Source organism: Gadus macrocephalus, chromosome 6 (genome assembly GCF_031168955.1).
Source record: "Gadus macrocephalus chromosome 6, ASM3116895v1".
Taxonomy (NCBI): domain Eukaryota; kingdom Metazoa; phylum Chordata; class Actinopteri; order Gadiformes; family Gadidae; genus Gadus; species Gadus macrocephalus.
Window position 1 is genome coordinate 19656256 of NC_082387.1, and position 26426 is coordinate 19682681.

Here is a 26426-nt window from a genome sequence, read left to right on the forward strand (position 1 = left end):
GCTGCGAGAGGAGGAGGGAAGACAGCAGATCTGATCATGCCTTTGGTCATGTGGTCTGCAATGACGTAGCTCAATTAAGTGTCATGTCACCAAAAGGCATTTATCTCAAACAACAGTCACGTGACAGCTAAACTAAACTGGTCTGAGACTTCCCATCCTCACTGCACTGTGGAGTCGTTCTCCCAACCAGGTAAGGCGGAGGGATAGCAGGGCTGATATAACACTGTTACACACGGGACAGTTGTATTCATCACATTTTGTAAATTGTGTCTGAAGCGCTCAGGGATCCGTCCTAATGACACTTTTCTTTTCAGGGTCTCCAACATGCAGGGTTTGGTCGTTCTTACAGGAATATTGGCCTTTGTTTCTTTTAAAACATGCGGTAAGTAATCATGCACTGTCTGTTCTTTGGAGAAAAAAGTTCCTGGTCTAACCATTTGTTGATTCAATTTAGTCTAATCAAGATGTTTGTTTTACACCGAATCCCTCAAAAGTACAAAGATAAATGCATGTTTACTGACATCCCCATGCTATTTATTATTCGGATTATTGTTATCATAGTCATCGCTCTTTCCTTGTCCTCTCGGGGCATGTGACTGCTGAGGCAGCGAGTTTCTCTTCTGTTATGCAATGTTCTCTGAATGAGTGATTCACGTGTCTTTTGTACCTTATCTATTGGCAACATCGTTACGTTTTGTTTTCAGGGAGCGACTTGGTAACCGAGTCCCTTAACAAGCAGCTGCTGCGGTCTGCTCAGACGGCGCAGGGTTTGCCCATTCCCACTATTTTCCTTGCGTTACGGCTGTCAAGTGACCACAACCACGCCATCGAGACCAACTACCTCAATAGAATAACCACGGATTTGCACAATGATATTCAACGGTAGGCCGGATTCTTCCTTTTAAGGTTGAAGTAGAACTGCAAACGTATGGATTTTGTCAGATCTTGGTATGATTTGCAGTGCAGTGGGTGACTGAGAGATGTTCTCCGCATAGCTCTCTCTCTCAAAGGAAGCCGGTGGTGGGGCTGCTGTCTCAGTACACCATGTGTCTGTTGGCCTCCTGCACCGACGCAAACTCGGTCACCTTCACTGTCAACGACCAAAGCAGCGCCTCCTTGATCACTCACCTCAAGAGACAAATGCATAAAGAGAAAGAGAGTATTGAACGTAAGTTCCTGCTGTCTATCAATTATACAAAATACATTTCAACGTAAAACAATCATCACACAAGGAAGACCGTTTCTATCCAAAATGATGTAATTTATTTCAATTCACAGTGGCTTTATTTGTTATTTTCTCTCATTGTTTCGTGCAGACAGTGCGAAGCCTTTAAGCAACTACTTCGACTTCTCTGGAGGGATTCTGGCACTGTGCTTGGCCGGCGTCCGGGTCAACGGCCATCTCACCTCTCATCTCATGGCGGCTGTTCAACGCGGCTCCCTTTCTGATGCGGGACTGGAGGGCTCAACTGGTGAGATCACAGTTCTGACGAGCGTGACGCTAACCAGTAACTACGGCCCCTTTACCACGGCACTCTATCCCATCCCTCCCCAGACACACTTGCTATGGCGGGGATGGCCCTCGGCTGTGAGAAGAACGCAGGTTTCTACCCTCACCACGCTGCTGCTCTGGATAGGGCCATCAGTAAGATCAAGGCCAGGCTGGAGACAACTAGACCAGACTTTCATATCGGGAACCAGTACAGCACGCCAATAGCCGTCATGGTAACCGCCTCTATTCCTCTTATTAAGTCATGCCTCTATTCACACACACAGTGCCAGTAAAACCAGTGTGTGTGCTGCTTTCTAGGCTCTGGTAGCCATGGGCAGCCAGAAGGATTTGTCTTCCACCCTGTTGAGGTTGAGCGCGGACGCCCAGAGAGGCACGTATCAGAACCCCAGGGCCCTTGCCTCAGCGCTGATCGGCCTGCAGACCAAATCCTACCTGGACCTCAAGAACATCAACTGCCAGAACGAGAAGAGTAAAGGATCCCTGAGTCGACCACATAGTGAATGGAAGCTTGTGTTTTAATGACCTAGCTCGTGTTCTTATTCAATGGCCGCTTGGTTGGATTGTAGATAATCTGGTGCTGGAGCCGGCGGTGGAGGTGGATTTGGTTCCGTTGCCGACCCAAAAGGCGGAAGTGTTTGTGGAGGTGGTGAAATCCGACCAACAGATCCAAACCTACACCGTGCATGTGCCGATGGGGGCCTCGTTACTGTACGCTCTGGAACTGCTCCAGGCGGAGAACACTGCTTTCACGTGAGTCCAGGTCTAGCATGAAGACTGTTGGAATGTTTAGGGTCCACCGCTACAAACCGCCCCTTTTCTGTTGGCTGTAGATTCGAGGTGCAGCCGACCCAGTGGGGGCCCTTCTTGAGCAACGTGAACGGAGAGCATGCCAGGCAGAGCGATCGCAGAGCCTGGCTCCTCCTCTCCGATGGTGTCCCTCTCTCTGAGGGTAAGATAAGTTTTGCGATCGTCTTACGGCTCACCTCACCAACACAATAACTGGTCTAACTTTCCCAACTTGGATGTAATGTGTGCCTTGTTTGTTCTGCTAGGTATCAATGACTTTAAGATCCAGAGGCCTCATGTGATCATCATCAGAAACAATGAGTACTAAGGTCAAACCTGACTATGAAAGCAACAAATTCTTCAAGTTCTGCCATGGAGGGATTTGGATCATTCAAAGTCTACTTCAACAACTTTCAAAGGGATTTCGATTTATTTTTCTGTATGTATCTATGTCTAAAGTGTAATATTTTCATAGCAATATAACAGGAATGAAGAAGATGAACATTATAACTGAAGGCATGTTGAGTCATGCTGCTGCCATCATATGTTGAAAAGCAATGTATGGAAATGTGATTTTAGACTAACTATAAACTTCAAATAAAAAATGCTGGCCAGCCAGTCCCTCTCTTTGTTTACCTTTTTGTCAGAGCCCCTCCCACTCACCTCGCCCCTCCCACCCACCCCTCCCTGCTGAGCAAAACTAGTCCCAACCAGTCAGATCGAATACAACAGTGTGGAATTTTGAAATTCTACCGACTACTAACTGGTATGGATGGGTTCAATCTTTAACATTGCAGGTTTAAATCCTCGTGTTTTCAAATCACTCAAATGTGAAATTATTTTTAATATTTACAATTGCATGCATTCATTTCATTGGGGTAAAATGTTTATCTATATATATTATTATGCCTGGTACTACATAATGGGACCTCTTCAGACATCCCAGACCTCTTGGATCTCTCAGACCTCCAAGGCTCCGGATCTGCGGTTTCAATAAAGGTGAATGAAGGACTTTATTTGGTAGACCTTTAATTTAGTGTGTGTAGTATTGACAATGTGTAGTATTGACAATCAACAGATAATATAAATACCATTGTGACAGTTCTTTCGCTTGGTTGCTTAAATGTGTGTAGTAATACTAATGTGTGTAGTATTGACAATGTGTAGTATTGACAATCAACAGATAATATAAATACCATTGTGATAGTTCTTTCGCTTGGTTGCTTAAATTTAACAAAGTCACATGAGATATTTATAATATATATATAAGGTTATATTTGTTCCCGCACATATATGATAAGTACCGAACGCTAAAGGGGAATTTTACTTAGAAAATATTTTTCCATAACACGGCCCAGCAGGACGAGTGCTTCCGGACTCATCCTGCTGGGCCATGTTGTGGTTCCGGTTCATTAGCTTCCTGTCATAATCATGGTCCAAACATGAGCTTTGGACGCATGTTATAATTAGTAATACTTGTTGAAAGATTCTCGTGATGTTCGTCTTCCTTCCTTAAAAATAGCTTACATTGCTAACGGCTAACTGTCATGTAAACAGTCCTTTTGAAATGTTTTCCTCATATTTATCATTTAGCAGAGTTCTGCGCCCGGTGGGCAAATTAACCCATTATCCGTTGGCTTTAAAGAGCATGAGTGCTGCTCCAGGACCGAGCTCCTCTGGTCCAGCAAGAGGCCTTCAAAGTACCGGACCAGGACCGAGACCAGATGGGAGAGCTCGGGTCAGGAGAGTGTCTATCGAGGGCAACATCGGTACAATTCATGTACATTTATCTAACATAACATAAGGCAAACCCATAATTTAGAATGGATGTACGTTATTTAAAATACTATACCTTATGATATGTAAATGCTCCCGTGTGATTGATATTTTGCGGACTAGCTGTAGGAAAGTCCACCTTTGCCAAGCTGCTTCAGTCCGCCAGCTCAGACTGGGAGGTCGTTCAAGAACCGGTCAGCAAGTGGCAAAGCATCGAAAGCAGACCTTCCGAGGTATATCTGCCAACCATTTTCAGTTAATCCCTATCCCCGTATTTACAAGTTAACCAGCCATCATGTCACCATCAGGGGTCCGGGGCTCCCCAGCAGACCGTAGGTAACCTGCTCCAGATGATGTACGAAGACCCCCAGCGCTGGTCCTACACCTTCCAGACCTACTCCTGCATGAGCCGCATGAAGACCCAGCTGCAGCCTCCACCGCCCCACCTGCTCAGCTCAAAGGGAACCCCAGTCCAGGTGTTTGAGCGCTCTGTTTACAGTGACCGGTACGTAAAGGGAAACTTCACACAGTTGTCGTCATAGGACAAACCAGGGGTTGCTTGCTTGTGTCATGGGTAGTAGAGTGGAGAAACAGTTTGTGATGTCTGTTTGTCTCAAGACTACTATTACCATAATTCATGCGTATCACTGCAATAACTGATGTTATTTCATCTGGAATTGATGACCCTTGTTGTATTGTGTAACTAATGAATGAACACAACAGACCTCTTCAATGTTGTGTATGATTATTGATGCCATTAAAATGTTCACTTCTCTGCCAAACGTTTTCTTAATGGACTCTTTCCCCTCCTAGGTACATCTTTGCCCTGAACAGTTTTGAACTTGGCTGTATAAACCCAGCTGAGTGGGCGGTCTACCAGGACTGGCACACCTTCTTAGTGGAGCAGTTTGGCCCCCAGTTGGAGCTCGAGGGCATCATCTACCTCAAAGCCTCCCCTCAGGTATATATCAATATCAATACATCAACATATCAACTCATGAATTGAAAATGTAATTTTTAAGAATTGCATCTGTTGTTAATTAAATTGAATAGTACGAAAAACTTTGTATTCTGCCAAACAAAGCAATAACATTTCAAATATATCTTTATATTATCTGTTTGAGGGAAGATATTATCACTAATCTATTCTACAATATTGTTGACGTGACACTAGACAAGTTCAACATGTAAACATATTATTGTTAAATACGTAACATTTCAACAATCTCATAGCTTAAAATGACCTGGACATTTCAATAATGTCATATGAATTAATTCACATCCTATTACTAATCACACTGGTATAACATGTCACCTTTAACAACAATGTGCTGCGGCTTCATATCTCATCATCTCCCACTCGGCTCCCAGCCGGCAGAATGGCACTAGTTTGTGTCCCACATTGACACCGCCATTCAGAGATGACAGAGCACTACTAGTACTTTTTGCCTCAGGCTCGCAGCTAGTGCTGAGACGGTTCATCCTTCTAGTTAAAATCTGCACATGGAGGGTTTAACTCCACTGACCGCTCCCCGAGTCCTGGGATGTGACGGTCATATCTTTTCCGTACCGCAGAAGTGCATGGAGCGTCTGGGGCGCCGCGGGCGGCCGGAGGAGGGCGGCGTGGAGCTGGACTACCTGCAGAAGCTCCACATGCAGCACGAGAGGTGGCTCAGGGAGCGCACCACGCAGTGAGTGGGGGGCCGGAGGGGGGCTCGGGGCGCGCAGCACGCAGTGAGTGGGGGGCAGGAGGGGGGCTCAGGGAGCGCAGCACGCAGTGAGTGGGGGGCCGGAGGGGGGCTCAGGGCACGCAGTGAGTGGGGGGCAGGAGGGGGGCTCAGGGAGTGTGCAGTGATTGGGGTCAATTACCCCTGTTACCCATAAATTGACAAATTGAAGTCCTGATATTCTCCTGATGGGCCGTATGTGTGAACAACATATCCTGACATTTGACGAGTTCTGCCCGTTCTGCCTCCATTTTGTCTATGGTCAAATCAAACAAACTACAGTGACAGCGGCCATATTATCCCGCCTCTTGTGAACTAGACCCTATGTCATATCCCGCCCCTAGCCCAGCCCCCTAAACCCCGTTGATTCTACTGATGTCTAAACGACATTGATGTCGGCATATAAAGCATTAAGTGTGAATCACCCTCATGTAGAATCTCCTGATCTACAAATGCGGCAAAAAAGTGTGAAAACAGCTTATAGGTAGAAAATGATTATGCTTGCTTCATTACTTAATAGGTGAACCAAAATGTTATACGTTGTAACATTATGGGCAAAATTTTATTACATTATGCGCTCGAAATTTGTTGGATTATCGACTGGGGTTTCCACATTATTACTATGGGTTTGATTACAACTAGATGTTGAGCGCATGCAACGCACTCGCGGAAACTCTGGTTATTGTAATAGATCATTTGTTATAAATACAACATTAAATATTCATAATCCCTTAAGGTACTTGTAGCTAACATTATTTTGCTAATATCAGAGGTGGGGAATATAGACCACATAACTGCTAAAGTCCTCCTTTGCCCTCACAGCCTTTACCATTGATTGTGCTTGATGTCCAGTAGAACTAATGATGATATAACAACGTAAATATTCATGATCTAATAGCGTTTGGTCTCTGTCTTTTAGGTTACATTTTGAGAAGTTAAAACATGTACCAGTACTGGAATTGGATGCCAGTGTGGAGTTTCTGAGTGATCAAACTGTGAGAGATGAATTCATAGTAAAGGTAGGTAATCTATGTGCATAAATCTCAGTTCCTTGTTTAACCAGCAGGCGATACTGTTTGAAAAGTTCTTACATTAAACTGACTTTTGCATGAACAGACATGATTCAATGATTCATTATTCCCTTTGAGTTCATTTGAGCGAGATTCTTTTATGTTAATGTGCTCTTTTGAGATCCTGATTGTCTGGTTTTCGGTACACAGGTGAAGGACTTCTTCAGTGGGTTATGAAAGAAGATTTCTGATCCAGCCACTACACTCTATACCAATAAGGACCAGTTGTTACCATTTAGACCTCATCATTAAGGGCATGGATCTGATAGAAAATGTGTTTTCTTGTTTAGTATGTGCTGTTTGTATTATTTGCTATAAACCGTTTGGGACCATACATACCTCCAAAGTTGCTGTAGAAGCAGCTTTTAACACTGAATGTAATAGTTTTTACTTTTGAAAGACAACAGAAAGGATTTTTCTAAGGTTGTACTATATTTGAATGCAGAATATTGTTACGGAAAATAAGTTACCGTTTTTAATCTAGTAAACCATTGGAACCCCAAGGGAGAAAACCATTATCCTGTGAATAACCTTCAATAAAACATTTGTATTATTGGTCCTCTTGAATGTCATATTTTTTTTAATAGTTTATCTGCCTCATGAAAAATGTAAATGATCAAATAAATCAAAGAATCCAGTACTCCAATAAAATGGATACAGAAGGCAGCCGGTTTGACGGGACAATGACCTTGGCTAGATGTTGTATCCGCCCCTCTGATCTGTTGTGAGGAGCAGAGCCCTTCAGATGGGATGGTCAGGGGGTCATCAAAGGGCAGCTGTCCCCTATAAAGAGGCCTGTCTGGGGATCACTCTGCTGACAGCACCACTCCACACCCAGACTCCTGGAGAAACAGCAGCACTCTGCCTCTCCAGACTCCTTCAGTACTCGACCTATTTCTCCTAGTTCACTTCTTGTCTCTGCTGAGATGGAGGTTGCGTTACTGTGTTTGTCGGGAGCCCTCCTGGCCCTCTGCCCCGGAGCCCTCCCCCTGCCCCAGGGGCCCGACCGCGCCAGCCCCAGCCCGGGACCCGGGATCCTCTCGTCATCCCGCCGTGTCCCGTACCCTCTGTACATGATGCAGCTGTACCGCTCCTTCCAGACGGGGGACCCCACGGCGGCGCCCGGGGCTGGAGGCGCTCCGGGGACCGGCCGCCACCGGCCGTCCTCCCAGTCTGACTCCGTCCTGAGTCTGATGGCACAGGGTGAGCTCATGTTTGTTTGGCTTCTTTATGTTTTTTATTTTTATAGGTATTTTCATACTACTTAAAATAGTAGTATCAGTGTTATGCAAGGGTGTACTGTTTGACATTGCTCCCGGCTTTCATTAGTTGGACGTACACATTGCTACTTGGAATCCTTTCATTTGATCCTCTGTATGGAGCAGTGAGGACTCGGGGCACATTGGTCCGTGATCAGGGGGTTTCACCCCAGATCCTCTCCATCCTTCACTCCTGCTTTAGTTCTGAGCTCTTATCTCTCTTATCTGACCCGTTCCTCTCTGCTGCCCTCGAGCGTCAAAGTGCTTATTCCACTTTGAAGGGCCATCCCTGTTTTATGTGACAGGGTGTGTGTATTAGCTGCTCAGACGTCTTAGCGTGGGGGGGTTGAGTACACATCCTGCCCTGAGCCTCCCACCACCCTGACTGACATTTGTCCACACTTGTCTAGAAGTGACAGCTCCGGAGGGAGAAGGAGTGGTCTGGCAACTGGACGGGTTGAGGGTTCAAAACTCTGCTCCTCCAGGCTAAGGTGGGATGTGAGCAGAACGATTTAACTTGTTAAGGAGGGTTAACATTAAGAGTTCTTTGAGCCGCCACGGTGGAAGCACAGTCAGCCGGAACCATCCATTCACGTTCCTGTCTTGTTCCAGGCTGCCTCCAGGTGGGGGACAGATGGACCATCACCTTTGACATGTCCTCGGTCGCCGCCGGTGACCCGGTGCAGTCGGCGGAGCTCCGTGTCCGGCTGCCGGCGTTCTCGGCCTCGCCCCGCGTCACCGTGGACGTCTATCACTCCCCCAGGCAGAGCTGCTCCGCGGGCCCCCTCTCCAGACCCTGTCCCCGGGGGGAGGGGCTCCACCTGGGCAGCTTCGTCGCCTCTCCCAACAGCACACTGCAGTCCTCCTGGAGGGTGTTCGACGTGACCTCCCTGCTGACGCTCTGGCTTCGTCAGGGCGACCGGCCCGGAGGGGCCTCAGCCGGGGTCCTGCCCCCCGGGGCTGAGGACGGGAGTGGGGCCCAGGAGGAGGAGGAGGCAGAAGCCAGCGGAACACGAGGAGGGAGACGTGGGCATAAGCGTCACCCGGCCGCGGGCCGCGTCATGATGGTCGTCTACTCCACCCACCAGCCGCCCCCCGAGGGCAGCGGCGTCCGCAGCCTAATGCGGGCCGTGGACCGCTCCAAGTACGTGGGCGTGGCCCGGGGGCAGGCCCGGCGCCACAAGAGGAACCGCATGGACCGGATCCGCCTGGCGGACCACGAGGCGGCAGCGACAGCGGCCCCCCAGGAGGCCGGCGGGGGGGCGCTGTGCCGGAGGGTGGACATGATGGTGGACTTCGAGCAGATCGGCTGGGACGAGTGGATCGTTCACCCCAAGCGCTACAACGCCTACCGCTGTGAGGGGTTGTGCCCCACGCCCCTGGACGAATCCCTGCAGCCCACCAACCACGCCTACATGCAGGTAAGCCTCCTGCCGTCTACACCCATGTCTGTCTGTCTGTCGCTGGGACATGTTGGTCCTGTCCCAGAGCCTCATGTTGTCCATGATGCTGACATGTTGGTCCTGTCCCAGAGGCTCATGTTGTCCATGTTGCTGACATGTTGGTCCTGTCACAGAGTCTCCTGCGGCTCCACCAGCCTGAGCGCGTGTCCTGCCCGTCCTGCGTGGCCACGCGCCTCGCCCCGCTCTCCATGCTGTACTACGAGGACGACGACGTGGTTCTTAGGCACCACGAGGACATGATGGTGGAGGAGTGTGGCTGTCACTGAGACCCACAACGCCACGAGAACATGATGGAGGAGGGGTGCGGCTGTAACTGAGACCCCCAACGCCACGAGGACATGATGGTGAAGGGGTGTGGCTGTCACTGAGACCTCAAGAGATCCTCAGGCTGATGAGCAGCAGATTAAACTCATGTAATGCAACGACCATGATCATCTTTGTAAATAAAAAGGATATATATAAATATATAAATATAAAACTGGGTGCTATATCATACTGTTTCAGTTTTCTCTCTGTCATTTTTTGTAATATTTATAATATGTGTGAATGTATATTTTTGTACAAACAATTGGATAAAAAATGAATAAATGAAACCAAATATCATACTTTTTTTGTATTGCTTCTATTAAGATGTATTTATATATAACATATGGTAGAATAATTTTAATAACTCACTTTAAACAAAATAAACACTTAATTGGACAACGCAGCTTGCATTGTGAAAATCTAGTGAAGAAACAGTCATGGCTGTGAGAAGGTCAGCGTTTATCTGCCCTCTTCACCTCTAATCCACATCTCGGTTGAGGAGGGCCATCACAGACCCATCATTAGACAACAGGGAGGGGGTCTGTGTTTGGTGAGATCAAACGGCCATGAGGAACCAACACGAGGTCATCGTTGAGAAGGCTGAAGAACAGTAGCCTTGTTTGTTTTAGGGGGGTGGGGGGACGCAGGAAACAGAGGTGTCATGGTGGGGAGGTGGGGGGGATGTCAGGCCCAGGCTCCTGCAGAATGCCATAAGGCAGAGAGAAGATTAAATGTCTGCACACTTCGAACGCACGGCTACTGGGGGGGGGGGGGGTCATCTTAGCCTTATGACTCCAATACACATATGAACGCACACACTTCCTTGGTAAAGTTGAATTACAAAATAAGTTAACTTGGTGTAGTTAAAGGCACCCAGTGCAACTTTCGAGGCTTAAAAATAAACATTCAATTTCTAGTCTTTTTTACACGTAGTAAGTTTCAATAACTCCATACCATTACATACCGACATTTAAGCCGCAAAGATGAGACGTCGTTGTGTGGTGAGAACTGATACAAAATCGATAACAACAACAATGCCGCCATTTTCTTTATTTTTTGTAACCTACAATAAATAAAGCAGGCTTCCAGTCAATGGAAAAATGGCTTCTCCCCACCGGCGATTGTTGTTGTTTACGATTTTCTATCAGTTCTCACCACACAACGACGTCTCATCTTTGCTCCTTGAATGTCGATATGTAATGGTATGGAGTTATTGAAACTTACTACGTGTAAAAAAGACTACAAATTGAATGTTTATTTTTCATTGAATGTTTACATAAAGTTGCACTGGGTGCCTTTAAGGTACATTACATGGTAGATATTTGATGATGGATAAGGCATATTTGTTGCTCCACTTATTTGGTAGTTGTCCTTGTTGGGACATTTGCAGGGTCTGACCTTTCCAACCAGTAGATAGTGTGTAAAATCCTCCATATTACACATACACTGGATAACTCTTCTCTCTCACCCTTGAGGATATGCTAGTAAGTCACTTTATAGAGAATCCCTCTATTTCTTGTTTATTAGAACATAACTGCTAAGTGTTGTTAAATGATTGATAGGCTAATCTCCATATTTATGTGAATACCTTCATTAGCAGGTGGATTCATATCAATGACTTTACCCTCAGATGGATTCAGAAATTCCTGTTCTTCAAGAAAGTAATGGGCAGGACCAAGCCCGGTTTTAGATTTTTAGAAATGTCTGGTTTCTGTTTTCATAAGAGTAGTCGCTTGTTTTAAGCTGAAGCCCCCCTCTAGGATTTAGAAATGTTGAACGCTCATTCAATGTGTTGGGAAATCCTCCAATTAGACTCAGGGGGGGGGGGGGGTTATAGTGCTAGGGAAACAGACTTCAAACACATCCAATGCGTGTATTGAGACTCTACAAACACTGGATCCTCTTCTTCAGTCCACTGTTCACCCTCTATTACCCTCGGAGTGATCAGGCCCTCTGCAGACCTTTTGTTTTCTACCCGGTGATATATGACATGTACTGAGGACATGACAGTCATCATGACAACTGCTGTTAGAGGAAGTGAGAGGCCTTTTAACTGTGTGTGTGTGTGTGTGTGTGTGTGTATTGACCTCTTACCATAAAGGGCCACTGACTAGTTATCAGAGCAGAGGTCTTTGGGCCAGACCCCTGGTGTTTTAAAGATTACTGATTATTGACCAGCGAGTGATTAAATAATCGATTATTTTAATATGTCCATAGGTCAATGTCATAGGTTAACTTTCTATGTGAGTGTTGTGTGTCATTTGTGTGTATGTGTTTGGTTGGAATACGATTGCAAAGGCTGGAATAGCCCCAGCTTAAATGTGATGAGTGAACAAACATTCATGACCGTACGTGAAAAGGCTGAGGAGTTATGAGTCTAAAAATGTGAATATTGTTCAGAATTCTGTCCTGATCACCTTTTGTATTGGACTCAAGATCATAGGAATCCATCCTGATGTTGATACAAGCATTGAATCAATTCTTTATGTTATAAAACACACCTTTTTAGAAGTGAATGGCTCCTGGGGGTATATTTTATGGTACTTCCCTTTATGTCAGATTGAAGACAGATTAGACAATGAAGACATATAGCTGATATGTGCTAAAGGAAATTTGTCTAAGTAAAAAAACCTAGGATCCTAGGAAAATAAGTGTTTTAACACAATTTTAAATGGCAGAAAATATATCCAGGGGGAAGTCCCAGGTTTTTGAGGCAGATTTGTTCACCGTGAGGTGATGCATGTCGGAAAGGTTTAATGATTGTAAGTCAAATTAATCTTGATGACATTGACACAAGGGACAAGGTAAGTTTTGTTTGCCTTTAATGCTTTCTCACCCTAACTCCATGTGATTTTCCTGTTCATGTCATCAACCAAAGCAGCCGATACAGTCTCTGTATGTGAACAAGCCTTTAAACAGCCTGATCAACAAATGATATTCCGGTCACAACTGGCAAGGTTCAAAAGTGCCTAAATCAGTTGGAATGAAAAAATAAATCTGTGTTATAACGTGTTATTTAAATTGGACCATAGATAAGTGTGTGGCCAGTAAACAGGCTTGAATGATAGGTCCTTGGTTTGCGTTCCATGTGACCAGAGGAAGCGGTCCGTCCAGCACCAGGCTGCGGGCTCACGGAGGCCCTGAGGAACCGAGCTGAAGGCCCCGCCTCGGCAGGAGAGGAGGGCAGGGGCCCGTCAGGACCCAGAGGGTCGCCTGGCTCCGTAGGGGCCTCTTCAGGGTCCCCTCCAGGGGCCACTAGATGTCCATCTCAAACTGGGCATCATCGCCTTGAGGAGAGCGGGCAGCAGATTTTAGTTCAGTTTAGAAATGGCAAAAAACTGGCAGAGTCAACTCGCTGTATTTACTAACTATCCAAACCAGGAGGTTCATCTGATAACCTACCTCTTGTCCTGGGACACATACTTAAACAAACAAACCATCTTCATCATCTGCGTGTGTGCGTGCGGTGAGTACGTGCGTTAACACTCACCAGCAGCCTTGCTGTCAGGTGCCTTGATGACGTTGTTATTGAGAGGTTCTCCGTTCGGGGCCTTGTCTTTAACAGGGGGGCTGGTCACCCCTGGAATGTCGGGCAGACCCCGGGGTGGGGTCCTAGCCACCGGGGAGCTGCGGCGCTCCAACAGGAACTTGCGATCGTAGATTATCCTGGTGCCTTTGGGGTGAGCAGGGGAGATGCAAACGTTGGGTTAGCAAATGCAATCCTTTCTGGTGTTCATGCATTGCGTTTCATCCTGTGTTAATTTTCATGGCGTTTCCCGTTTAAAAGGAATAGATAATATAACCGATAATGACTATAAAACACATATTGGCTAGAATTCTCCAATATTATCACCATTAATATTAGACATACATCATTTCCCGGTTGATGGAAATGGAGGATCCTGATTCAGAGGCTAGTCTCCCTCCTGCACACACCAACAATATCTACAACACACCTTACAGATGAGAGACACTGACTTCCTGCAGGACTTATCATTTCCTAACTTTAGAAACCAAACTATAACACTATAACCAACTCACGGGAAGGGTTATACGGCTTCCTCGATGGAAAGAGGAGGTTGGGTCAGCAGCGATTAATGAAAACAGTCCAGCCCCCCTGGGGTCATTGTGGGGCCAGACGTTTGAAATGAGAAACCATACAAAGCAGGGTATACTCCCTTCACATTGTCAGCTACTGTCATCCATTTAATGGACGGTAAAGCCTGACTGGATGGTTTGCTTAAAAAAAATAAAAAATAAAAAATGACTAAAAGACGCCGAAAAAAAAAAAATCAAATCACATATGTACACGGCAATAATTATGTTATATTATTACGTAATTATTTAATTATGTTATTGGTTCATGATTAAATCACATTGTGTAAATTTCTGCATTCGGAATCCCGATAAACCCATCGTAAAGTGACCAAATGTACGCGTGCGCATGCGGAAGCGTATGCACATGCGCAGTATATATATATATATATATATATATATATATATATATATATATATCTAAGGCAAATGTCAGGAGGGAGGGATCGGGACAGAAGACCGTGGTTAACCTCAGGTTGAATTGACCAATCATGGCTTATTTTGTTTCAAACACACGTTGCCTTGTTTGGCCAATAGCACCATTCGTTACTGACAGGTTAAACCACCATGTGCATTAGTGGTACCAGCAGTCGATATTTAACGAATGCAATTACGATTAAACTTTAAGTATGAACGATGTAACTGATATCAAGTACATTCTCCATGTTGTCCCAGTCTGGTCCAATGTATGAACCCAGCAGGGACGGTCCAGTTAACACCGAGCCGTTCAAGGGAAGTTCACCACCTCCCACAGACACCACAGGAATCAACGCATGGAGACCGGCGACGACTCGGTTGAGGTCTTCACTCGGAGTGGTTCGTTACCTCCGGGCGTGGTGCTGAACAGGGTCCCCCCGGGGGTCGAGGAGTAGTCCACCTGGGGCATGTGGTCCGCGCTGTTGATCACCACCCGCCGGGTGGGGATGGACTTGGAGGTGGTCTTCAGGCTGCTCTCAGACATGTTGTTTACTAGAATGATCCTCAGATACCAAACAAACCGTCTACAAGTGTCGCTTCAACACAAAGCGCAGCGTTGTCCGCGTCAAAGAGCAGCTAAATACTGATAAATACAATACCGTTGGTTCAAAAGTGCAAACAGACAGTAACAGGAAGCACAACTTGTCACATTACAATACAGAACACAGTCAGGTTATCCGGAGAACCTGAGCACACGTTCCTTCGCCTTCATTCACCGAAAATAGGAAACCAGGAGAAACCGGAGTTGAGTTACTGCGCCCCCTAGCGGAGCAGAACACTATCAGCATGCTGCCGGGGTTAAAGGTTTGTTTGAGTTACTGCGCCCCCTTGTGGAGATGAACACCGTCAGCATGCTGCCGGGGTTAGAGGTTTGGTTGATTTACTGCGCCTCCTGCTGGAGCAGAACACCATCCGCATGCGGCCGGGTTAAGCCCAACACACACCGGCGCCGAAGCGGCGCGTCAAAAAGAAGAGGAAGGCCGAGCTCTGAGTGGGAAAAGAACGCCCCCATTATTCCGCACGTACTAGCACACACAGCGCGCCGCGATGCCCAACTAGCTTCACGCCACTCGTCTATTCCCTAGCGTCGCCGCCCCTGGACCCTAACCCTTTTTAAAGCTGTTTGGTACATCACCGCTTGATACAAGGTCCTGTACATATGGAGATTAATAATGCGCTAGAATCTAAATGAATAATTCCACAATGCAAAAGAAATGAGCAATGAAAATAAATAAAGTGCGTAAAGTGACTAAACCGTAAACGAAGTGCCCGACAGTACTTTAAGTAATGTGACTATCATTGTAAGCACAAACAGAGGATCATGGGCATCAGGGCCATATATGTACTCATAAAACAACTGGTAGGCCTATGACGTTATGGTAGACTATACCGACTAAGTTTGTTGATCTGCTTGTTTCAAAACATATCACAAAGGTGCTGTAGCGCGCCGCTTCCTATGGTGGTAGGGACGGCTTTTGACGCGCGTGAAATGCACACCGCTGCGCTTCGGTGCCGGTGTGTGGCCGGAGGTTTGGTTGAGTACTGCGCCTCCTATTTTGTACTTTCCTGATTCCTGCTAATCTTAAATATCAATATACCCCAAATTCCCAAGTATATTTCTTGAATTTCAATTGTATAATTAAAAGGGTTATACAACAATGAACAAAAGTTAATTGTAGAGGCAGAGAGAGACTATGGAACACTTTCAAGTTTCATTCAGTCATACACGCTAAGCAGAGAATAACTGTTTGATTTCTTTATTAATTTTGCAAATGTTGAGCTGGTGTACAGAGTAAATTTTTCAACAGATGTCTTCCAATTTTATTTGATTAAAAGGCTTTCACATATATATATTTTTTATTCATATTTGACTCTCCATACCAATAAAAAAAAGCAAACCAACAAGTTAAAATCCCCACAAGGCCCCTATTCCCCCAGGGTGCAGGCATTACCCAGAGCAGGTCCCTGGTAGCTACAGCTGTATGATGCTAAAAGTACATCCATAACATAATTAGAATCCCAGTTGATAAGTAAGGGTGCATAGCATTCTAAGTAAATATATATATATAGAGATTTTTCATATATTTCATATATATATAGCTTTTATGTCAAAAACATATTCTGTGCATGTGCGCAGTTGCATTCCTTAGTATTGAGTAATATGCTATTGCGTTAATAATATCTTCAATCCATTCTAAAAGGAATATACATGTGATCTCTAGTTTTTGCAACAGTATAATATTTTTGCATGAACTAGATGCATGTCTTCGTCTCATTATTCCACAAGTGCAAGGTTTGGTTGGTTGTTCTTCCTCTGGTTGAACACATCTGACGCTCCAATGTCTCCGTGCACTTGTGGCCTTCTCTGTCCCGGCCCGTTGGATAGCGTCTGGTTCCAGACCCCTGCGGACAGCCCTACACCCTGCTGAGAGGCTCCTATTTGGCAAAAGAAGCTGGGTGGGGGCAGCGGTAGATTGAGGAAGGTTTTGCTGTGTTGAGGGGTAATGCTTGTCGTCTTGAAAGTCTGGCTGCTGAGTGCACCGAGCCAACAGTTGGATCACTAAACGTCCCTCAAGCCTGCTCTCAGAAACACTCAGTCCTCAACGCTCTCTCACCTCCAGGTCAGGGCTGGCTTCAGGAGTGGTGCTCCTGTTCAGAACTACAACTCATGAAACCACGAGGAGGTTGATACGTTCTAGTGTTGATGATATGCTCCTTCACTCTTCGAGACAACAGATCTTACAGTCAGGAGCATCTCATAGTGGCCTATTGGGCGAGCAGAGCCTGTCAGAGTCTATTAACCAGGACCTAAGAATAATAATAAAAACATGTGTTGCATCCAGCTCTCAACCGCTACAAAGCTATTCGTTGACTGTTCCTCATCACTGTGCACCTCAACCGTATTGACTGTTATTGTATTGTATTTTTCAAAATGAAAAATATATTTGATGAATCTGCACCACCAACGTTATCACTTTTGTTAAGTGTCCTATAAAATAAAACCCATTCACACTTAGAATTTAAAAACATTTCTCAATCACGAAATGCTTGTGAGAAAAAAGTGAGAATATTTTGAGCAGAAGCCATGGATGCAGTAAAGAAAAAGTAACACAATTTAGGTGTAGATAATGACTCCGTAAACAATCTTGTGTTTCTCTCGTCATAGAAGATAATCAGTATATTTCAAATGAAAAGGAAAGCACAGGGTGTAAAATAACTGAGTGCCAGGAGTCATCTTCCAAAGGAGAATCGAGCAGTTCTACAGACGTGTATGTTGTGAAGTTACATTCCTCTATGTCATGTCTGGCTGCAGAGTTGAACTAAACCTCGAAGGTGTGCGGTTGTTGAGTCCTTGTGAGTTTACATATTTGTGCGGCAACTAGAACGAGGTGATGGTCCATGAAGTAGGAAAACCAAAGCATCCGGTATGTACAAAAAAACATGCTGGGTGGATCGCTGTCTTGTATGTCGTGAGTTCCTTCTCCAAAAATATTTCTATGCAGTCGCTATATATCCATCTCCTCATTGCATTACTGAGTTGGTGATTCTTAAAAAACCTTTCTCTTGTGTGTCCGTGTCACTTTCTCTGTCACGCACACACATACACGTTCGTCTGCACACGCAAATAAACAAACATTCAACTTCTTTTGAGCTCAGCATGAATGATATTAAGGCGTAAATAAAGGACACATCCTCCTGATGAGGGATGTTGCAAAACCATGGGCAGCATGACGGGGGATATACAGATAAACTCAAACTATCCCTGTTCCTTAAACAATACGGCTCCTTAGATAAACAGTAATGTGTTGACATCATTTTTAATAGAAGTGTATAGCTATGGTTAGAAGAGAAAATTAAGTTTGAATATGATATGGGATCACACGCAGCAACACACACGCACACACATCCGCTCATAGTTCTTATTGCTTCTGAAGGTCGGACAGTAAAGTATGAACTAAAAGGTTTGGAAGTGAGACAAGAACCAGGGCGAGGAAGCAGGTTCCCAGGCTCACAGTAACGGGGTCAGTATTACAGTTTCTCATCACAGTGATCGGCGACTGACTGTCCTTAACTGTCAAGAAAACAAACATTGATGCTCAACACGAGCGCTCAGACACGTTGGACTCCGGCCCTCCAAGCCCCGGTCCAGCTCCCTGACCACATCATAGCTACATTATAACCGTTAGGATTCCCCCCCTATACCCAACATCAAAGTGACATCAACAGTAGTTGCTGAAATTCTTTATATGTTTGTACCACTCCATGAGTACTAATAGCAGTCTACTACTGTAAGGTCAAGATTCACGTCAGACATTAAAGCTACTAAGTGGAAGTGAAATCCTGTTGGGGGATGACAAGACTGCTGCTACATCTACTACAAAAGGCTTCCCTCAGAGGTCCGAGGGGAGAGACGGGCGAGGGGGTGGAGCCCACTGGTGCCTTCCAGACCGTGATTGGTCAGAAGGTGCAGGGTGGCATCTTGTTTAAATCACTAATCCGGACACCAACATAAAGGACCAATAATACAGAGCAACACAACAGAGGTCTGCTTGTTCGCGTGCACATAGGGTTCAGGAGATGTAGATAGAATAATAGTATATATCTTATATATGTATATATATATATATATATATATATATATATATATATTATATATATAGAGTTAGGTTGGAACAAGCCAGATGAACACAAAGTAACACCACAGGTTCTGAAGAGCAGCATGGTGATGGTGTAGGGTCCTAACAACACGAACAACACGAGGTACACATCCCAACACCAGGTTATGTACAGCACAGCTTTCCTTTGGTGGTAGTGTAGCGTGCTGGATTTGGAGAACTGGGACGTGGACGTGGTGGTTTGGCATACTGGTCTGTGATGTGGTCCGACTGGCGGGAATATGGAGAGATACAAACCTGTTGCCTAGAGATTATGCAAATTCACACACATTTTTTTCTTTTCCCAGAGTAATGGAGAGAAAGGGCCAGTCTGACGAACCCTACGTGGCATTAGAGCCTAGACGTCCCCTCCGGCCCCCCCACCCTAGATCTCTCTGTACTGGTAGCTAAAGACAGGCCATGCAGCAGCAATCAGCATGCTGAACAGATAACAGGAAGCACGTTTTGGTTGCTTTTTTTGTTTGTTTGAGTTTGGTTTGGTTTTTTTTTGTACGAAAAAATCATGCGTCTAACCTAGAACCCCATGTTCTTTTTTTTAGAGTTTCTTAAAAAAAAAAAAGGAAGTAAGAAAAAACGACAGTAGATCCACTTCCTGTTGGCGGCGCTGATGGTCGTGTGGCCGCTAGCTGTGTGTACGTTTCGTCGGTGTCCGCTGCTCCTCCTCCGAGGTCTCTCCGCCACCCCCCGTTGTCCGTCATGTGTCTATGTAGGATGGTTTCGGTGAGGTTGGGAGATCCTGTGGGGAGCCCTGTGTGTGGAGAGAGACACGACAGCCTGAAGGACGAGTCACGCAGACCCTAACCCCGAGGGGAACAAACTGCCCAGGCCCCACATGCAAACTGCAGTTAACAGACAACAGCCTTGCAGGATCATTTTACCGGTGTAATTTCGACCTTTGATCATTTCCCAGGCCTTACGAAATGATTGTGAGACCTGGGAAATATCTTCCCTTTCAATAGAAGGTGTGTGAAATGCAACACTTCTCATTGGTAGATGATCGAGGGAGAGAGGGAGGGAGGTTATTTGGTTTAGTTTCAAAATGTTGCTTCCCCTCTTTACAACTCTCACATCCTATGTATAGCATCTTCACTGTGGAGCTTGTGGGAGAGCCCTTGGAATGGTGTAGAAGAAGGCAATCCATCCTTTTCCAACTACAGCCCATGCATATCCACATTGAAATCACACCACTTCCACTCTGATCCTGTTATGTTTAATTAAACAGTTGAATTAGCTAAAACAGCTGGCTCCTTCTAAGATTCATTAGGCTATACATTATTGATGCCATTCTGAGCGACACCGAGACAGACCTTAGCTCCATCTCTCCCCTCACCATCTGGGCTAATAAACCATAACCCGGAACACTGTGCATTGTCCACACTGTGGAAGGCAAGGGAAAGCTCCAAAACAGAGGTAAATTACACCGGTACGGTCATTAGAAATAGTTTTCAGTCGATAGTATTATCACAGAGTGGTCTTGAAGCTAAAGGGATATGTGTTAAGTCTGCATAGTCTTGTCTATGTTTACAGTACTGAACCCTAACTTAGTGTGAACCAGTTACTGGAGCTCTCAGTGATGGACACTCAACATTGTGTGGGTCGAAATGTGAGTCATCTGATGAATGCAATGGTTTTAAAGTTAGAGAGGACAGGAAGCGACCTTGAGGGTCATATATATTATACTTTAATAGATGTCTCTCACTTAAACACACACACACACACACACACACACACACACACACACCCGCACACACGCACACACACACACACACACACACACACACACACACACACACACACACACACACACACACACACACACACACACACACACCCACACACACACCCAAACACTATAATTGTAACTTCACTAAAGTCTCTATGGGACAGCTATCAGATTCCATATGTATAATATAATGTATGTATACCTAATTAGTATAGTTTACAATAAGTATACAATGTAATCTATAGCAATGCCACAGTACTAAATCCATATTGACAATGTAAACAGCATATTATCTCTAAGTGGATTTGTGCAGATTGATATTAGTCCTTACCATGTTTTCACTATAACATATATATAGATATATCGATACAGATATATGGCTGATTAGTGGACTGAGTTAGTTAACACAGTTCACATATAAAACACGTTAGCATGATACCATCAGCATCACATCGAGGGCACATTCAGCAGCCGCATTTAACCCGGGAGGAGAGTTAAATGTCTAGCCCCGCCCACAGCTGCCCGGGGCGGGGCTGGGGGGTCTGGTACCTGCAGGGCTCCGCCCCTCTGTCTGCCTCACTGCTTTACCCGCCGCAGAGTGGCACACTGCACTATCTGAGCCCCTTTCTTCACATCCATAATATCCGGCTACAGGCAGGGGAAGAGGGGATGGGGGGGGGGGGGGGGGGGGGGTTAGTGAGGTCGGGGGAGGAGGGGGCGGTAGGGAGGGAGGGGGGGGGGGGGTTAGTTAGGTCGGGGGAGGGGGCGGTAGGGAGGGGGGGGGGGGGGGGTTAGTGAGGTCGGGGGAGGGGGGGGCGGTAGGGAGGGGGGGGGGGGGGGTTAGTGAGGTCGGGGGAGGGGGGGGCGGTAGGGAGGGAGGGGGGGGGGGGGTTAGTGAGGTCGGGGGAGGGGGGGGCGGTAGGGAGGGGGGGGGGGGGGGGGGGGGGGGGGGGGTTAGTGAGGTCGGGGGAGGAGGGGGCGGTAGGGAGGGAGGGGGGGGGGGGGGGGGGGGTTAGTGAGGTCGGGGGAGGGGGCGGTAGGGAGGGAGGGGGGGGGGGGGGGGGTTAGTGAGGTCGGGGGAGGAGGGGGCGGTAGGGAGGGAGGGGGGGGGGGGGGGGGTTAGTGAGGTCGGGGGAGGAGGGGGCGGTAGGGAGGGAGGGGGGGGGGGGGGTTAGTGAGGTCGGGGGAGGAGGGGGCGGTAGGGAGGGAGGGGGGGGGGGGGGTTAGTGAGGTCGGGGGAGGGGGCGGTAGGGAGGGAGGGGGGGGGGGGGGTTAGTGAGGTCGGGGGAGGGGGCGGTAGGGAGGGAGGGGGGGGGGGGGGTTAGTGAGGTCGGGGGAGGAGGGGGCGGTAGGGAGGGAGGGGGGGGGGGGTTAGTGAGGTCGGGGGAGGAGGGGGCGGTAGGGAGGGAGGGGGGGGGGGGGATTCAACCAAGAGAAATGGCAAGAAGGGAGGAGTTGAAAAAGAAAGCAGGACACATTGGCAGGAGGAAGAGGAAGGGAGTGGGGACAGATGAGGAAGAGGAAGGGAGGGAGGGGGGGGACAGACGAGGAAGAGGAAGGGAGAGGGGGTCAATTGAGGAAGGAGAGCACAGAGGCAGAGTGCAGTGAGAGTTGGAAGGCAGGCGAGCGAGGGCAGAAAGGATGGGAGGGGCGGGATGGGGGGAGAGAGAGAGACAGGGAGGAGGAAGAAGAAGGGAAACGTCATGAGCAACATCTCTGGGATCAAGCAGTCAGGGATCAGTAGTATTTGCCCAGAATGTCTTTGTTCAATGATGACAGGTGAAGTTAGTGGACCAGCTAAACTTCATGAGGACGCTTTTTATTGGACTTAAAACTGGTCAACCTTTACAATGTGAAGCATCCAGGCTGATTGAAAACACTTAAGTATTTCTGGATGGCGTTTGGTTACATGGGGGTCTGCTGGGGTGGTTCATATTACATGCAGCGACCAAAGATTCATTAGGACTAGTAGCTCAGAGGAAACGCTCTCCGATCAGAGAGGATATGGCTTTCATGATCACAACAAGATGGCCCAGCATGGAGACTGTAGGACTAGTGACCCCTGGGACTGCTTTTGTCGTTCCAACAAGAGGTCAAAGTAATAAATAAAACTGATTAGGTGCGGAGGTTGAAAATTGGGTGGACGGGGGGCTGCAACTAGATTGGAAAAGGGTTCATGGGTGGTGTTGGAAAAGGGTTTATGGGTGGTGTTGGAAAAGGGTTCATGGGTGGTGTTGGAAAAGGGTTCATGGGTGGTGTTGGAAAAGGGTTTAATGATTGTGTTGGAAAGGAGGTTCAGCATTCACACCTTGACCCAGGTACACTCGGCGAACCTCTCCGTCCATCTCTATGTAACCGTTACCACATCTATAACCATGTTCACCGCGTGCTCTTCCCTTTGAGCCCTGAGCGCACAATCAATCCATCCTGAAGGTTGGCTGACGTTTAATTTGAATGATTTTAGAAAAACAGGATGAACGGACAATATTAGAAACACAATGAGGGCAGCATGGAGCCTCAGGGCTCGCTCTACGATAGGGACTCTGTCCTACATGGTGCTCAGAGTCCCAGCAGGGGGTCTGCTTGGGGACCAGGGGTCCCGGTTAGTGAGTCCCAGGGTGGGGGTCGCTGGGGCGTGGATCAGTGGCCCACCTTGCTGCTGTCGCGACCCAGGACGGCGTAGTTCATGAGCTGCTCCAGGTCGCCCTCCATCTCGTTGGTGTCCTCCAGAGAACCCTCCAGGCTGCCCTCCTGACCCCCCTCCTCACCTGACCCCTTCCCTCGGCGCACAACCTTACGCACAATCTAAACAACGCACACGCAGCCACGCAATGTTCGATACGGGTACACGTCACACACACACACACACACGCACACACAGGAACCCATACAGGGGAACACAAACACACACACACACGTACACAAACGCATACACATGCACACACACACACACACACACACACACACACACACACACACACACACACACACACACACACACACACACACACACACACACACACACACACACACACACACACACACACATAAACATACACATATAGACACATACATATGCACAGCCATCCGGTGGAGAGAATGAGCAGTGGGGGGTGCAGAAGGAGGAGGCAACATGGAGAGAGTGGAAGAAGAGATGGAATAACAAAAAGGTGAGGGTAGGTTGTGAGCTGCAGAGTATAAAGGATGAGGATGAGCACAGACATCTCGTCAGGACACAAGAGAAATCAAACCTTCTTAGTGACGATATTTCCATGTTCATCCGTGAACTGCTCCTCACTGACGTGCTCCCCAGCGAGGTCCTCCACCTCATCGCCCTATACACAACAACACAGAGACCAGGTTACGGGCTGCTGTGACCACATCGCCTCTACAATAAGTGACCAGGCTCAAACACGGAGAACATCCGGAAGGCTAGCTTCAGGGGGCCGGTCGGCCCTGGTTTGGGGCCGAACCTGAGCCTCCTCCTCTGGATGCACTCAGGTCCACAGGGCCATGAGTTCAGATGCTCAACGTGTGCTAATGTCTGTATAACGTGTGTGTGCGCGTGCGCGTGTGCGTGTGTGTGTGTGTGTGTGTGTGTGTGTGTGTGTGTGTGTGTGTGTGTGTGTGTGTGTGTGTGTGTGTGTGAGTGTTTTATTGAGCTATACAGAGGTGATGTATCTTAGCTAACATGTGTGTGTGTGCGTGTGTGTGTGTGTGTGTGTGTGTGTGTGTGTGTGTGTGTGTGTGTGTGTGTGTGTGTGTGTGTGTTATAGAGCTTTATAGAGCTGATGCAAGTAAGACAACATGCCTCAGCACACAATGCAGGTCAGGGCTCTGGAATGAGGAGTGCTTTAAATAGTCCCGCAATGAATGTACGTATTTACACACAGCGGCCGTGCCTGCTAGCATGTGGGGGTGTGGCCGTCATGGGGATGAGTAGACAGAGGGGTGAGGCGTGGGGCTGCTTCAGAGAAGCATGCTAAACCAACGATAGAGATCACTGGAGTCCCATAATACTCTCCTCCGTGCCGTTGGCCTGATTAAACAGTGGATAATGAGGCTCAGATCATGATGTTATTATGCTCACATTTCAGCAGAACACCGCTCCTCTATTTATACGATCAGCAGGACAGCAAAGGGGCTTACAGTCTGAGTAAAGCCCCCCAGCGTCAGGCTTTAGTATCTCTGCTGGAACCATGGAGCAAACTAGTGAATGCCAGGAGAATGACTGAGCTGGGGAAACTTGGCCATAATCTCAACATCTATGTTAAATACCAGTATCAGAAATAGAGTCCAAGCCATGTTTGGCATCCATTCCCGCACGAAACAAACACAACTCTCACACAAGCACATTAACAAACCAATTAGTTTACAAAATACCGTCTTTGAACGTCTGAACCTGTATTTGCCAGCTGGATATGTCTGGCGTCTGTAGTGCCTCTCCACTACTGTACCACAGAGGTCAGCTACAGGAGCAGCTCCGTCTACTGCCTTTTGGAGCGCCTGGTCTTTTTGTGGCTGCAGGGTCGATCAGCTCATTGCCAGAAACACGCCCCTCAACTCGTCAAGAACCAAACCACGACCAGACCTTCACGTCGACCCGTACAAACACCCTGCACTCCCCTGTCCTCTGGGACAAACAGGAACAACACATCCCCAACCTCCGCCATGCCTTTCAAACCTCTTTCACATCAAACATCCAATCTATGCACGTACGATCTGTGCACGTCAGATCCGTGCACGTCAGATCCGTGCCTGTCAGACTGTGCACGCAGACTGTGATCAGGGCTCCCTCCCCCGGGCCGGTCCCTCCTCTCCGTCGTACCTTGAGGATGACTCGCCGGCGGACCACCCTGGTGGTCACGTTCTCCTCTTCGTCGGCCACACCCTCCCCCTCCCCCAGCTGGCGGTCAAGCTGAGCGTGCACGTAGGAGAGCACGGAGCGCACGGCCCCGCTGGCGATGTGGAGGACGTTCTGGCAGCTGATCACCAGGAAGGCCAGCAGCACCAGGCTGAACAGCAGCTCGGTCACCAGGGCCCACATCGTCTCCCCTTCTCTTCCTCTTCACCAATCCAACAAAGCCAACCTTCCTCCTTCCTCCAACAACAGCAGCAACACCCGCGTCCCTCAAAGCCTGTCTGTACCCGCAAGCTGGGATCTCAACCTCTCAGTTTCCCATCTATATCCGTGAGAGTGGTGATGGTGGTAGATAAAGTGTACTCCCAGGCCTTGTTCAGTGGAAAAGCAACCACCAGTTCCAGCTGAGGCAGCTATTCCATGGGAGTGGGCCCTCGTCTCTGCTGTCCCTCCTGCCCTCTGCCAGTTGGTCGGGGGGAATGGCCAGCCCATGACACTAAATCCAGACAGCCACGACCTAAGCAGGATACAATTTCTCTCTCTCTCTCTCTCTCTCTCTCTCTCTCTCTCTCTCTCTCTCTCTCTCTCTCTCTCTCTCTCTCTCTCTCTCTCTCTCTCTCTCTCTCTCTCTCTCTCTCTCTCTCTCTCTCTCTCTCTCTCTCTCTCTCTCTCTCTCTCTCTCTCTCTCTCTCTC

General features: G+C 47.5%; 5 protein-coding genes across 5 annotated transcripts in view; 3 read left to right on the forward strand and 2 right to left on the reverse strand.

The window, feature by feature from the left end:
• Positions 1–10: 10 nt before the first annotated feature.
• On the forward strand, positions 11–2926 carry tcn2 (transcobalamin II). The gene is made up of 10 exons (XM_060054799.1): positions 11–190; positions 315–382; positions 705–882; positions 996–1168; positions 1317–1472; positions 1556–1725; positions 1811–1982; positions 2080–2263; positions 2344–2462; positions 2566–2926. Exons 2-10 carry the CDS (start codon positions 325–327, stop codon positions 2625–2627), a joined length of 1272 nt encoding a protein of 423 aa, XP_059910782.1. The 5' UTR covers positions 11–190; positions 315–324; the 3' UTR covers positions 2628–2926.
• Positions 2927–3691: 765 nt separating this feature from the next.
• Positions 3692–7424, forward strand: LOC132459924 (deoxycytidine kinase 2-like). The gene is made up of 7 exons (XM_060054806.1): positions 3692–4068; positions 4199–4308; positions 4384–4580; positions 4889–5036; positions 5651–5766; positions 6722–6821; positions 7023–7424. Exons 1-7 carry the CDS (start codon positions 3867–3869, stop codon positions 7047–7049), a joined length of 900 nt encoding a protein of 299 aa, XP_059910789.1. The 5' UTR covers positions 3692–3866; the 3' UTR covers positions 7050–7424.
• Positions 7425–7952: 528 nt separating this feature from the next.
• On the forward strand, positions 7953–10197 carry spaw (southpaw). Its single transcript, XM_060054801.1, has 2 exons — positions 7953–9552; positions 9708–10197. Exons 1-2 carry the CDS (start codon positions 8785–8787, stop codon positions 9858–9860), a joined length of 921 nt encoding a protein of 306 aa, XP_059910784.1. The 5' UTR covers positions 7953–8784; the 3' UTR covers positions 9861–10197.
• Positions 10198–12705: 2508 nt separating this feature from the next.
• eif4ebp1 (eukaryotic translation initiation factor 4E binding protein 1) lies at positions 12706–15244 on the reverse strand. Its single transcript, XM_060054807.1, has 3 exons — positions 14821–15244; positions 13391–13573; positions 12706–13187 (listed from the first exon to the last, which is right to left on the reverse strand). Exons 1-3 carry the CDS (start codon positions 14954–14956, stop codon positions 13156–13158), a joined length of 351 nt encoding a protein of 116 aa, XP_059910790.1. The 5' UTR covers positions 14957–15244; the 3' UTR covers positions 12706–13155.
• A 969-nt stretch (positions 15245–16213) lies between these two features.
• The window catches only part of ank1a (ankyrin 1, erythrocytic a), a 69454-nt gene continuing 59241 nt past the window's right edge, over positions 16214–26426 (reverse strand). Inside the window, 5 exon segments of the mRNA XM_060053497.1 lie at positions 16214–19896; positions 21421–21519; positions 23524–23676; positions 24123–24206; positions 25700–25939. Coding sequence (XP_059909480.1) covers positions 21448–21519; positions 23524–23676; positions 24123–24206; positions 25700–25939 — 549 coding nt within the window. The 3' untranslated portion in view covers positions 16214–19896; positions 21421–21447.

What these genes read in the sequence shown, in the direction of transcription:
- tcn2 (XM_060054799.1), top strand. Translation starts at nt 325, where the DNA reads ATGCAGGGTTTGGTCGTTCTTACAGGAATATTGGCCTTTGTTTCTTTT. An exon ending in GCACGCCAATAGCCGTCATG is followed by an intron (nt 1,726 to 1,810) that starts GTAACCGCCTCT and finishes GCTGCTTTCTAG; the next exon opens with GCTCTGGTAGCCATGGGCAG. An exon ending in CAACTGCCAGAACGAGAAGA is followed by an intron (nt 1,983 to 2,079) that starts GTAAAGGATCCC and finishes GTTGGATTGTAG; the next exon opens with ATAATCTGGTGCTGGAGCCG.
- LOC132459924 (XM_060054806.1), top strand. Translation starts at nt 3,867, where the DNA reads ATGTTTTCCTCATATTTATCATTTAGCAGAGTTCTGCGCCCGGTGGGC. An exon ending in GTCTATCGAGGGCAACATCG is followed by an intron (nt 4,069 to 4,198) that starts GTACAATTCATG and finishes TTTGCGGACTAG; the next exon opens with CTGTAGGAAAGTCCACCTTT. An exon ending in GAGATGAATTCATAGTAAAG is followed by an intron (nt 6,822 to 7,022) that starts GTAGGTAATCTA and finishes TTCGGTACACAG; the next exon opens with GTGAAGGACTTCTTCAGTGG.
- spaw (XM_060054801.1), top strand. Translation starts at nt 8,785, where the DNA reads ATGTCCTCGGTCGCCGCCGGTGACCCGGTGCAGTCGGCGGAGCTCCGT. An exon ending in CCAACCACGCCTACATGCAG is followed by an intron (nt 9,553 to 9,707) that starts GTAAGCCTCCTG and finishes GTCCTGTCACAG; the next exon opens with AGTCTCCTGCGGCTCCACCA.
- eif4ebp1 (XM_060054807.1), bottom strand. Translation starts at nt 14,956, where the DNA reads ATGTCTGAGAGCAGCCTGAAGACCACCTCCAAGTCCATCCCCACCCGG. An exon ending in GTTCAGCACCACGCCCGGAG is followed by an intron (nt 13,574 to 14,820) that starts GTAACGAACCAC and finishes CTCACCCCAAAG; the next exon opens with GCACCAGGATAATCTACGAT. An exon ending in ACCTGACAGCAAGGCTGCTG is followed by an intron (nt 13,188 to 13,390) that starts GTGAGTGTTAAC and finishes GCTCTCCTCAAG; the next exon opens with GCGATGATGCCCAGTTTGAG.